Source organism: Choloepus didactylus, chromosome 17, assembly GCF_015220235.1.
Source record: "Choloepus didactylus isolate mChoDid1 chromosome 17, mChoDid1.pri, whole genome shotgun sequence".
Taxonomy (NCBI): Eukaryota; Metazoa; Chordata; class Mammalia; order Pilosa; family Megalonychidae; genus Choloepus; species Choloepus didactylus.
In genome coordinates this window covers 36,376,527-36,389,547 of record NC_051323.1, presented here as the reverse complement: position 1 = coordinate 36,389,547, position 13,021 = coordinate 36,376,527, and the positions used below count along the sequence as shown (strand labels likewise).

General features: G+C 33.7%; 1 protein-coding gene across 2 annotated transcripts in view; it reads right to left on the bottom strand.

Moving 5' to 3' along the window:
* Positions 1-922: 922 nt before the first annotated feature.
* PPP4R3B (protein phosphatase 4 regulatory subunit 3B) overlaps positions 923-13,021 on the bottom strand; it is a 75,214-nt gene continuing 63,115 nt past the window's right edge. The window contains exons 13-16 of one of the 2 annotated variants that reach the window (XM_037806472.1): positions 12,708-12,847; positions 12,106-12,269; positions 10,212-10,414; positions 923-2,577 (exon numbers count right to left, since the gene is read on the bottom strand). In XM_037806472.1, coding sequence (XP_037662400.1) covers positions 2,482-2,577; positions 10,212-10,414; positions 12,106-12,269; positions 12,708-12,847 — 603 coding nt within the window. In that variant the 3' untranslated portion in view covers positions 923-2,481. Of the gene's footprint in view, positions 2,578-10,211; positions 10,415-12,105; positions 12,291-12,707; positions 12,848-13,021 lie in introns of both variants that reach the window. The other variant, XM_037806471.1, reaches the window with a different exon arrangement.

Here is a 13,021-nt window from a genome sequence, read left to right as displayed (position 1 = left end):
AGAGGTCTTTCATGTAACTTTTTATTAAAAAGTTTTTATATTGGATACAAGTTTACAGATAGACTTTTTAAAAGACAAAGGCCTCAGGCATGTAAGTGTGGGCTCTGGTTTGCTCCTTTGAGTGAAGATATAAATTAAAAATATTAAAAAAACTCAGATGTACTACGTGATGTGCTTACATGTGCTATCATGTAAGCAGCTAACATGCAGAATCTTCATACTTTGTTCTTTCAAGGGATATTTTAAGTCTCGTTCTTGTATCATTGTGGTAAGCACACTCTTGTAGCATTGAAAACTGTTATCCTTAACTGAAAAAAACATTCACATTTCTGCTCTAAAAAAGGGTCCCTCCAGTGATGAGGATGATGATTTATTATTTCCAACTCATGGCAGGTCTTCAGAAAGAAAAATTAAAGGCATTCTTCATAAGATATAAAGATGACACTTCCTAATGGAACCTAAAATACAGTTACTTAATTAGGAAGTGTCAAGAGTAAATAAGGAAATGTTTTAGAGGCCTGGACTTCTTAAATAAGAAATGTAATAAGCTTGGAAGAGAAAAAGGATATGATAAAACCTGCTTGAAAGAAAATGTAGTTTATATGTTAACTTTACTTGCTTTGTAAGGTGAAAGGTTCTTTTCATATGTACCTTTAATCAAAGAGGTGAAAATAGCACTCCATTCTGTGCTCTGGTGTCTGATGGGTCCTAAAGAAATTTTATTTCCTAAAGCCTATCTTCTATAAATAGAGTGAGAGAAGTACAATTAACCTTTGTTTAAAATTCTTCCATTTAATTTGGTGTAAGACTAGTTTATAATATATATCTATGGATGATCTCATTGGCTATTTAAAAATATTGTAAAATGGACCTTCTCAAAATTGTTAACTGGTATTTACAATAAACCAAACAAAATCAACAATCATGGAATTACAGGGTCACATTTTTAATTCCTGAATTTTACAGTTCAGCATTAATATCACCACATGTATACAAATGGTGTAAAACAAGTACAGTGGTATTTTTAATACAAAATAAACATCTGTTTTATGGAAAAGCTATACTTCGTATCTACAGACAGCCCATCTTTTCCAAACAATAGCCAAAATGAAAATTAACTACAAAATCTCCAAAACAGGGGAAACTGCTTCAGTTTAAGCTATTTCAGGAAAAATGGACCCATTAACACATTACAAGGGTGATCTAAAGATTGTAGCTGGAATTAGTTTTTAGCTTTTATTTTTCCCAATAAATTAAGTCGTAGTTTGGGGACATTTTTCTCACTTCAGCATGATCTCAGATCATAGATGAACAAAACTAACATTAAAATATTTACAGTTAACTTGCTGTTCTAAAAATAAAACCTCAACTGTCTGCCTCTATTTTAAATTCATTTACGTACATGGAATGTGCTTTTACTCTTCAAAAAGCAGCTTTCATATTACACCCTTGTTTGCTTATCAAAAAGCTTCATATGCTGCATGCTGACTCTGACACTTAAGTAACTTCTGGTCCAAAATGGCTTCTAGATATTAAATACCACTTAATTCAGCACTACTCTGTGTATGTTAGTCTTTATAAATTATACATTAAAACATGGCTGCTGCCCTGGAAAGAGAGAGAGAACTTTACTAACAAAGCAGAAAGTTATTTCAAAGTTGTCTTCCACGAGACTGTACTAGTAAGTAGTTCTAAGCATTCTGTTTTATCCATTTCCATGTTTCTAGAGAAATCCTTCTGGAACGCTACTGTACTGATTCTAAAAGTGCTGATTTAAAAATTAACAGAAATGTCCATTTTGAATCCATCTTGCTAATTTTTGTCAAAATACATACTGCAAATTCCTGGTGTAGAAAACTCAACATGCACTTTAATACAGGGTGTACTTCTCTCCAATACCACAAGGCTGAATTTCTGTTAGATTTTCAAAGAAATGGTCCCAACAGCATATCTTCATTGTTTATGATAGCTGAATTTGTTTTCCATAAAAATTTCTTTTAAAAAGAGGCAACTGATTAAAAGAACATGGCCAGCACCATTATACAAGTAATGTTATTGGGTTTGCAACTTAAGTTTTCTAATTGTTTCTAGATCAGATACCTGCTTGGAGCAACCCTGCATTAATCTTATTTTATCAATCTTACCCTCCCCTAAGCCACCATTCCCAAACCTGAGACTTCCTTGTTGAGAAAGCTACCTCCCAGGTTCTGGTTACTAACTTTTTTTTTTTTCCTTTCTGCCTGAAAGGCAAACCCCCTTAATTACTAGCAAGCAATCAAGTTCCTGGGAAGCCTGTTTTTTGTTTTTTTTTTTTTGTTTTGTTACAGAACTAAACTCTCCTAGCTGATATACTGTGTCCTTTGCTACTCCTTGTGTATTTATAAGTTCAAATGAGAAAGCTTTCTGATTCAGATTTTCAGCTCATTGAACAGTTGCAGCATTTTAGTAAGACCACATGTTGCAGATACCCCAGTAAAAATTTTATGAGCCAAGACGAGGTCTTTTCCTGGGTGATGTTTCTTCTTCTTCATCTTCTTCTTCATCATCTGGATAATCCACTAAGCCAACCAAACTTCCCTAGTCAAGAGTAAAAAAATATTTTTAACATGTAGCAAATTAACATTTTGAATATGTAACTTTTAAAAAAGTTTATTAGTACAAACATAGTATGAAAGATAATGAGAACTCCTTTTTCTAAATGATAAATTACTACATACATCTAAATTTGATAAAGGAACCAGTGAAATCATGAACATATACTCAGTACCAAGTAGTGGTGCTGTTAGTTACCCCCAACTTTTCTATTTGATTCTTGGATTTTTAATGATCGTTTACTTCGTAATTCAATTTAGCAAAATTTTACTGTGGGAAAAATGACTTACATTTTTCCAAACAGTAGGGGCTCACAAGGAATCATGACATGCTAGAGATGGAAAGGATCTTGAAGATGAACTAGTTCATTTCTCATAAACTAGAGAGGTTAACAGCCAGTCAGAAGAAGTCTCCTTGTGGTCTGTACATCATATATATATTTCATCACTAAGTACATCGTTTTTGTTCTGCTTTTGAAGAGTAACTTCATTGACTGATGATAAACACATCAAACAATGCCTAAAAACTAATGACTAAAAACTTTAGGGCTAGGTCTCTATAACCACCCTCTATTCCCCACCCCCACCCCCCCAAAAAAGATGAGGTAATTCAGGGTTTTTGTCTTTTATGATAATGGGTCTCTGAAAATCCAATCAAAGCACACTGTACCTAGAGAATTACACATGTCCACAATGTTTGTATTCATTTTGAACCAATCCCATGAATCCTATAAACAATTCTACAGGTTAAAGGATCTACTGTAAACAAGGTAAATAGTTCAAAACCTTTAGACTTCTAGAGGATAAAGAAGTACAATCATTACTTCATACCTGAAGAACTTAGGCATCTAGCATTATTAACACTGAACCAGAACACAACAGAAACACTGTAGTATCAACAAAAAAAGCATTCTGGCAGTCATAACTAGAAAGTCTATGAATAAAATAACACTTCTATACTTGCATGAGAATCCTGCTGCTTCTTTCTTAGCTTTATAACATAAATCTTAGCAAATTTGGATAATCAAGAAGCAGTATAGATAAATTGTTAAGCATCTAAATTGACTGTAGTCTGACTGCCTGAGTTCAAATTTCAATGCCACCCAAAAAAGCACATGAAAAGATGCTCAACATAATCAGCCATTAGGGAAACAAACCCAAATCACAATGAGATACCATTTTCACACCCTAGGAATGGCTATGAATTAAAAAAAGGGAAAATGACAAGTGTTAAGGTATGGAGAAACAGGAACACTCATTCATTGCTGGTATAATGTAAAATGGTGCAGCCGCTGTGGAAGACTGTTAAGCAACTCCTCAGAAAGTTTTGAATAGAATTTCCATATGACCAGGCAATCCCGTTTCCAGCATATGCCCCAAAGAATCGAAAGCAGGGATTAATGGATAAACAAAATGTGGTGTATACACACCATGGAATACTATTCAGCTGTAAAAGGGAAGTAGTTCTGATAAATGTGACAACATGGATGAACCTTGAAGACACCATGTTGAGTGAAATAAGCCAGACACAAAAGAACAAATATTATATGATCTCACTGATATAATTAGAATAAACAAACTGAAGAGTCAGAATCTGGGTTACTCGAGGTTACTAGAAGATGGGGTGGAGGTAAGGAATAGGGAGTTAAGGCTTAAAATGTACAGAGTTTCTATTTGGGGTGATTGAAAGGTTTTGGTGGTAATAGACTGTGTACGTAATTAATAGCAATGAATTATATATTTGAATGAGGTTAAAAAACGGAAATTTTAAGTCATGTTACTAGAATTAAAAAAAAAAAATCCATGGAACAGCACAACAATGAACCCTAAATTAAACCATGGACTATAATTAATAGTACATTATAAAAATGAGCTTTCACTGGTTTTAACATAAATGTACCACCACCAATGTAAGGTGTTCTCACTGGTATATGAGAACCCTGTATTTTATGCGTGATTTTTTTGTAAACCCACAACTTCTCTAATAAAAAAAATTAAAACAGTTCTTTTTAGCTGCATGCCTTGGATTTAACTTCTTTATGCCTCAGTTGCTCCATTTGTAAAATTGCTATAATGTACATCAAAGTCACTGAACTATTTTGAAAATTTAATTGAAAACAATACATGTAAAGCGCTTGGCACAGTGCTTGGTATGAAATGTTCAATGATAGCTTTTAACTCCTATTTCTGTTATACTATATTTGCTATCTGGTTTTTAAGGCAAACAAGTTGGAAGAAAGGAGACAGAAGAAATAATTACAGTATAAAAAGCTCCAGTCTAATGTTCACAAAGATGATGAGTTACCAAGAAAAGTTTTAATCAATAATGTACAAACATTAAAATGATTATTTGCTTAAGATTAATAAATGCTCTATCTGAAAAACTCAGCTGCACAAATCTGATTTTGAACTTTGTTATCTACCTATACTGTATATATATACCCATAAATAAACTCATATGTTAAAAAAAGTTTATTATAAAAATGTGAACTGTTGTAAGTGAAATGGCCGGTAATCGAGAGGTAAACAATCAAGAATTTGAGAGACTCTAGGCTTCTGATATATACCTATTAACCTATTACTGTCACTAAGCAAATAACTGACTGCAATTACACCTACCCTTATACAATTGCACTCTCTTAGAAATACACCATGTAGAACGCCACCCCAATCAAGATGGTGGAGTGAGACGCTTCAGGGTTCTGTCCCCCCCACAGAAGCTTTCAACAGCTGGCAGAAACATCTTTCTTGAAGCTCTAATAAACCGCTAAAGGATTACAGTAACAGGGAGAGCACCCAATAAAGGAAAAGGCAACTTAAAAATTATAGGCTCCTGAGGACTGTGGGAAGACGGCAGACCAGGGAGCTCCAGGATTCAGTCCTTCCACCAGAACAACTATTTAATAGAAACTGTCCGAAACAAATAGTTTGAAACTCTGGAGGATGGTAGAACACGCTGTACAGCATCTAGGGAAGAGGGGAAGGAAGAGGCTGGTAAATTACGTTAATGACCAGTAAACTGCTCTTTCTGCATGGGGTTACTCCACTCTCATGGCAGGCCGCTGTGGGGTCCAGCCCTGGGCTAGCTCTCAGGTGACATAAAGAGGAATTTAAAAAGTCCTCTTCCCCGAGGGGTGGGCATGGCTAGATGATTACTCATCAAGACTTCTAATTAGCAACTTCAGATCGCTGGGGGCCCAGATTTGAGGGCAGCCACTGTTCTAATCTGCCCTGAACAAAGGCAGCAGTGGAAAAGACTTAAAGATGCTTTGCTCTGTAGGGCTGTGGGAGACAGTTGAAGGGTTGCATTTTGCTGGGCAGGTCAAGAAAGTTCAGCTTTGAGGAGCTGTGGAAGAAGCTCTGGGGGCTCTCCGTGATCCCCACCCCAGGGAACTATAGAATCGGTCTGTGCCGCTTTCATGAGTCCCTGGCCCTATTTTGGCTGGGACAGACTGACTTGGAAAAAATTCCTCTGGCACGCCCCCCTCCCAGAATTTGCCATCCAGATGAAAGCAGCTTAAGACATGAAAGGAGTGTAAGAAACTACAGGCAAACAGTCTGGGGCATTCAAACTCCTGTAAACAGGGGAACTCTAAAACAACTAACAAGCACAAAAACAAGACAAGGCACATACCCAGAAAACAGAAGGAGGACCCTGCACCCTACATTTGCCTTGGGCAGACCTTGCAGATAGGAGAGTTGAAGCTCAAGAAAATCTGTCTTATCACCAGCTGGTTACAAAATGAAGAAACAGACATCTCAGGGAATAAATCCCAGAGTTAACATTTTAAAATGAAAGAGTTAAATGTGTAATGAAAGAGTACCAAGACAAAGAAACAGGAAATGATAGCTCATCCAAAGGAAAAGGGTAATCCAGAAAACACTAACAAAGAAGATAACCATGCAGACATAACAAAGACTTTTTAAAAAATGATCTTAAAAATGCTTAAGGAGATGAAGGAAAATACAGAGAAACTAAAGGATATCAGGAAAACATCAACTGATGGACATTTGGTTTCCACTTTTTGGCTTTTGTAAATAATACCCCTATTACATTCATATATAAGTTTTTGTGTAGACATATGATTTCATTTATTTTGGTATATACCTAGGAGTGGAATTGCTGGGTCAGATGATAAATCTAAGTTTAACTTTGGGGGACTGCCAAACTCTTTCCCAAAGCTGCTGCACCATTTTACATTCCCACCAACAATGAATGAGGTTCTATTTCTCCACATGCTTGTCCAAACTTGTTATTGTCCATCTTTTTTGATTATAGCCTTCCAGTAGGTGTGAAGAAGTATCTTATTGTGGTTTCGATTTGCATTTCCCTAATGACTAATGATGCAGAACATCTTTTCATGTGCTTATGAGTCACTGTATAATTATCTTCTTTGGAAAAATATCTGTTCAAACCCTTTGCTCATTTAAAATTGGGTTGTCTTTTTATTGTTAAGTTGTAACAATCTAACTTTATATAATCATATAAATAAAAACTATAACATATAATTTTCTTTAACTTAATATATTCTGGATACCAGTTCTTTATCACACGATTTGCAAATAAATGTCTCCCATTTTGTGGGTTGTCTTTTCACTTCGACAGTATCTTTGAAGCACAAAAATTTTTAATTTTGATTAAGTTCAATTTATCTATTTTTATCTTTTGATGCTGCTGATTTTGGTATCATATCTGAGAAACCACCATTAAGCCAAGGTCTTGAAGATTTATGCCCATGTTTTCTTCTAAGAGTTGTATAGTTTTAGATGTTCTATACATTTTGAGTTAAATTTTATATGATTTGAGGCAGAGGTCCAACTTCATTGTTTTGTTTGTGGATATCGAGTTGTCCTAGCACCATCTGTTGAAAAGATTATTCTTTTCCCATTGAATTAGGTTGACACCTTTTGTGAAAAAAATCTGCCACATTTAATAATATGAAACAAAATCCAAGGCTTGGCAGACACATGAGGAAAACTTCAAATGAAAGAAGGGAACAAAACAAAAGCGAATGACAACAACAAAGGCCCATGAAGAGACAAGAAAATTTTTTTCTGAAACAAACTAACCAATAAACCACAAAACAATAACAAAGCAGACTATCCTCTAAGTGTGGAAGGATGCTTCAATATTAGGGAAACAATATAATTCATCATATTAACAAACTGAAGAAGAAAAATCAAGAATTTCTATAGAGGTTGAAAAGGCTTTTGATGTTATTTAAGAATTATTCTTTACGCAATGAAATAAGAAAAAGATCCTCCTTAAACATAATTACTGGCAAAAGTGATGGTTTTTTAAGGGATAGTTTTTATATCTTTCAAATTTTATATCTTTAATTTCTCTATCTCATCAAATTGCACTGGCTAATAATCATTCTTGTCTTGTTATTCACTTTAGTAGAAATGCTTCTAATACCTCTTCCATAGATTAAATTAGCTTTTAAGAGATATATACATCAGGTTAAAGAATTATCCATCTATTCCTATTTTATTGAGTGCTTTTATTTGGAAATAATTATAAAAATTGCAATTGCACATTCTATACAGAAAAAACATGTGAAATGACATTTGCAGAAGGTCATATATTGCAGCAATATTGTAATTGCAAAAAACTGTACACAACATTAATGTCCATCAATAGAGGCTAGTTACAAATTAAGGTATATCCTAAGTTTGGAATACTATGCAGGAAGTTCTCTATGTACTGATACAGAAAGTTCACAAAGATAAATTTGTGAGGTAAAAGCAAGATGCAGGGCTCCCTTCTTGAATCTGTGGCAAAAGAAGTTCACTTCAGTATCCACTGATGGCTTCTCATTCTGATTTAAGTATTTTTCCTCAAAGGAAAATAGACAAGTTCACACCTGATGTATTTAATTTAATTATGAACCAATCAATTTGATTATAGTAATCAACACTGATGTTGAAACTGGCTAAAGTAAATGAGCCATTGGTGGTGATAAATGTATTACCAATTATAAATGTGGCCAGTTTGCTGAAAACGGTTAAGACCCAATTAAATCAGTGCTTTACCTCTGTGAACTCCTATTTTGCTTAATTTCACATTTCTGTGATTAAGTCTACAGAGATTGAGCAATTAAGGTGTTTTCCAAAAATAAACATTATTTTTCTCCCTACCCCCCAAAATGTGAAAGAAACATATTCAGTAATGTGCTGTTGCTGTCAAAAAAGGTGAAAAACATGTTTGCATTTGCACTTCATATGGCTCGCTCATAATTTAAAATTATCTGGAAGAATAATAAATTAAAAACTCAAGGAATTAACCCATAAAGAGAACAAAAAGATAAATAAACAATCAAACAGAAGTGAAAAGATAAGAAAATTGTAAGATTAATCCAGAAGATTTGACATGCAAATAATAAGTTTTAATACAAGATCATAAAATTTCCAAAAACTTAAGAGAATGTCCAAAGCATATCATAAAATTTCAGAATACAGGAAAAGACCCCAAATGCTTCCAGGAAAAAGAAGAAAAAATCACAAACAAAGGATCAGGAATGTCTTTGGACTTCTTAATTCAAATTTCTAACACAAAATTATTTCTAATCTGGTTCTATATCCAAATTAAACTGTCAATCAAGTATGAGGTAGAATAAAGAAATCTTCATACATGCAAGGTCTCAAATCTCATGGGATTTTTTCCTCAGCAAACTACTAGGGGATATGTTCTACAAAAAATGAGAGAGAAAATCAAGAAAGAGAGTGAAGACATGGGATCCAAGAAACAAACAACACAAGAATGGAGACAGGCAAAAGGAAGCTCCAAGACAACGGCTGTGCAGAAGGTCTAGAGAGCAACTATTAATCTAGATTAGAATAGGATGGCAGACTTCAAAAGAGATGTTTCTAAGGGGGAGAATATGTGGAAACTGAGAGTTTAGTCACATTGAGAAAACAGAAGACGACAATTTTAAAAAGCAACACTATGAACAGATAACTGATAGAAGGGCAAATTCAAAAGATTAATATTCAATCTTATTAATAATAAAGGCCACACAACTGGGAATGAGATATTATATACTGTCTCCCCTACCTATTTGGCAAAGATTAAAAATAATTATGACAACACTGGCAAAGCTACAGTAGCCAAACACATTCATATACTACTTATAGGAATATAAATTGATACAGATTCTCTGGTGAGGAATGTGACAATGTGTGAAGACATTCTTCTACTAATTTATCCAATAAAATAATTTAAAAAGCAACAGCACTAGTAATCCTAGTGAAAAATCAGAAACAATTTTAAGTGCTCTAAAATAGAATGGGGAGAGGGGACATGCTTACATATGATACATACAGATGAAACAAATTCTACAGTCATCAAGAATATTTTAATAAAATTTTTTTTATAATGTATAAACAAAAGCAGGATACAAAACTGTATTTACAGAAGAATCTCAATTACGTGACAGATAAAACAAAACCACAAACCTGAAGAAAGTTCTGTAAGATGTTAGTAGTTATTTTCCCTGAAGACAAAGTGTACAAGCTTTTTTTCTTCTTTAAAATTATTTTTATTATCCAAATTTTCTTCAATAAAAATGAAACAGTTTTACAGATAGAAAAGCTTGTTTGTAGTGTTATTTCACATACCTTGGTGGCTGTTACTGATGTAGCCAAGTTTGCAGTTTTAGAAGAGGACCCGTTAGAACTTGCTGGTGGTGTCTGACCCACTACAGGTTTACTGTTCGTACTGTTTGTTCCATTAGCAGCAGTGGTAGAGTGGGAAAAAGTAAATTTGAAGCCACCAGAAGATGTCCTTTTTGGAAGGTTTTCCTTGTCTTCACTTTCTTTTGCTAAAGCAAAGCAAAAGTAAAATTGTGAACCTACATCAATAAATATTGCTAAGCCAAAGCATCTGAAAAGAGCAGTAATTTTAAAATAGCACTTTCGTTTTCTGAGAACTAAGAGTAGAAAATGATGTATTCAATGGTAAGTCTTTCTTAGCTAGAATTTCAGAAATCTTAGGAGTAAAAAAGACCTTAAGCGTCATATAACAGAATGAAAAAATAAAGACAAAAAATGTATATAACAATATGGGATGTTCTGGGTGTTCCTTTTTATTTTTTTCTTTATTTTGGAGCAATGAAAAAGTTCTAAAATTGTTTGTGGCAATGAATGCACAACTATATGATGAGCCATTGATTGTATACTTTGGATAGATTATATGGTGTATGAATATATCTCAATAAAATTGCATTAAAAAAATAATTTAAAAAAAGAGGCATACAACAAACTCAGCCATCCTATGCTAGAATTCCACACTGCTGGCAAACAGGTATCTCGAGTACGCTTCCAAGGACTCATTAGCCACCTGACTCTTCCTTTTATTGTTCCCTATAGCTTCCAATCACTGATTCCACACTCCTACACTCCTTTTAACAAACCTAAAAACCTTTCCCACAAGTAAGTGAACATTTCAAATGCCTAAAGACAACAATCATGTTCATGAGTCTCTTCATCTCTGAATATTCCAGGTCCCTCTATCTGTTTCTTTTATGACAGGTGTCCACTCCTCTTTTAACATTTGGTTGCTACTATTTTTTCTGTATAGTTCTTAGTAGCGTGGCATCTAGAACTGGATGCAGTATGTATAACATGGCCATACCTTATTCTTTTGACAGTGTTAAGGATAATGAGTAAAGGCAGAAGAATTTGACTACTGAAAGGTGCCTATATAGGACATTTTAACAGGCCTATTTGTAACACCAACCTGAAGCAAAACAGAACTTATGGTACTAATAAGTGGAAAATGAGTGAGGCTGGGAACAACCGTTTCAGGAAAAATTCAGTAAGAAATCAATGAAACACTACTAATGAGAATTGCCTTTAGAAAATCTTACATTCAAAAATCACAGAACATTAGACCTATATAAAGTCCAGGAGATGTTTTAGTCTTTCGAACAAAACAAAATTTTTATCTAACATTTAAGATGATGTATGTCGGACAGTATTTTAATAATGATAATTACTCAGGGCATAGAATTAAAGTGATTAATTCTTTTGAAAGATACTGGAAACATCTTAAGTTTTATAAAGCAAGTTAAGCACTTTTGAAAGCCAGGGGAAATTTTATTACTTCTCTCAATGTATCTTTATGCAACTTTTATAATGACTTAAAAATTTTAAAGAGCAAAGTTACTCCTTTGAGCTCAATTTCCCCAGGCAGGAGTGCTGTGGAAGTTTTCTATGGATCTACACAGTCTCTATAATTACTAGAGATTCAGTATAGAAATAAAACCAAGAATGTTCATGGAAGGCAAAGCAGACAATGCAATGTCTAAATAGCAAATGAATAGCATCACAAAATGTCAAGTTTCAAGAAAACATTTTAAACATGAAAACAACTCCCAAACAGATCTGGGAAAAGTACATATTTTAAAAGTACTTAATTCAGCATAAAGTTCATATCTTTCATGCCTTAGAACTGAATAATTTCTGTACTAAATAAGAGGATACCTTATACAAAAATTAAGAATTTTAATACCTTTTTTGGTCTCCATAAATTTTTCATAACTATCTGGAAAATCATCTTCTGGCTTAGATTTTTCCACTGGTGCTACAACTGCTTTTCCTTCCTCCTCTTCATCTTCATTAAACCACATTTCTTCATCCTCTTCCAAGGTTTTTGCATCTCTGCGAAATCTGTTACTACGCAATATAGATGGTACACTGTAAGAAATATATCACAAATATTGAATATTGATTTAAAGTTCATGAAAAGAATAAAATTGAGGGAGAAAAATACATATAACTAAAAGGAACTCTGATATAATTGTAACTGGGCGTAAGTTTATCATAATCACCTCAATCATGATACAAGATATAACCAAAGAACATTTCTAAGTGCTTTAGAATACTGCAAACTGAAACAAAAAGTCTTCTTGAGTTATAATATGGGGCAGTACTTTATTATATAAAGGATTTGGAGGTTGGGAGTGGGGAAACCTTGGCCACCTACATAACAATCCTGTGCTATTTAATGATGGAAAGAAAACTTCTTGGGGAGATTTCACATGTAAGATCCAAACTACAGAATATTTTGGACACAACTTTATAAGCTATAATTGCAATATACTTAAACAATACCTGTTCAGTTTCTGATTTTGTCTGTCTTTCTCTTGCTCATATTTAGTCTTCAATCCTTTGAATGTCTGAACATATTCAATCGATTCAAGGGCCTTATAAAAGTTTTCAACTATATGTGCAGTAAGAGACTTGATATCTTCCTGTATAAGCAAAAAATTTACAATTCAAATAGAATCCAATGCTTGTTAGGAGAAAAACTTAAAAAAAAAAAAAAAAAAAGCTTGTAGTTCCAAAGCTGATCAAAAGAGGTTTTTCAAAAATCACCTTCCAAAAATAAATGTCCTAGTTTCTTTGAAAAAATAAATGTCCTAGGA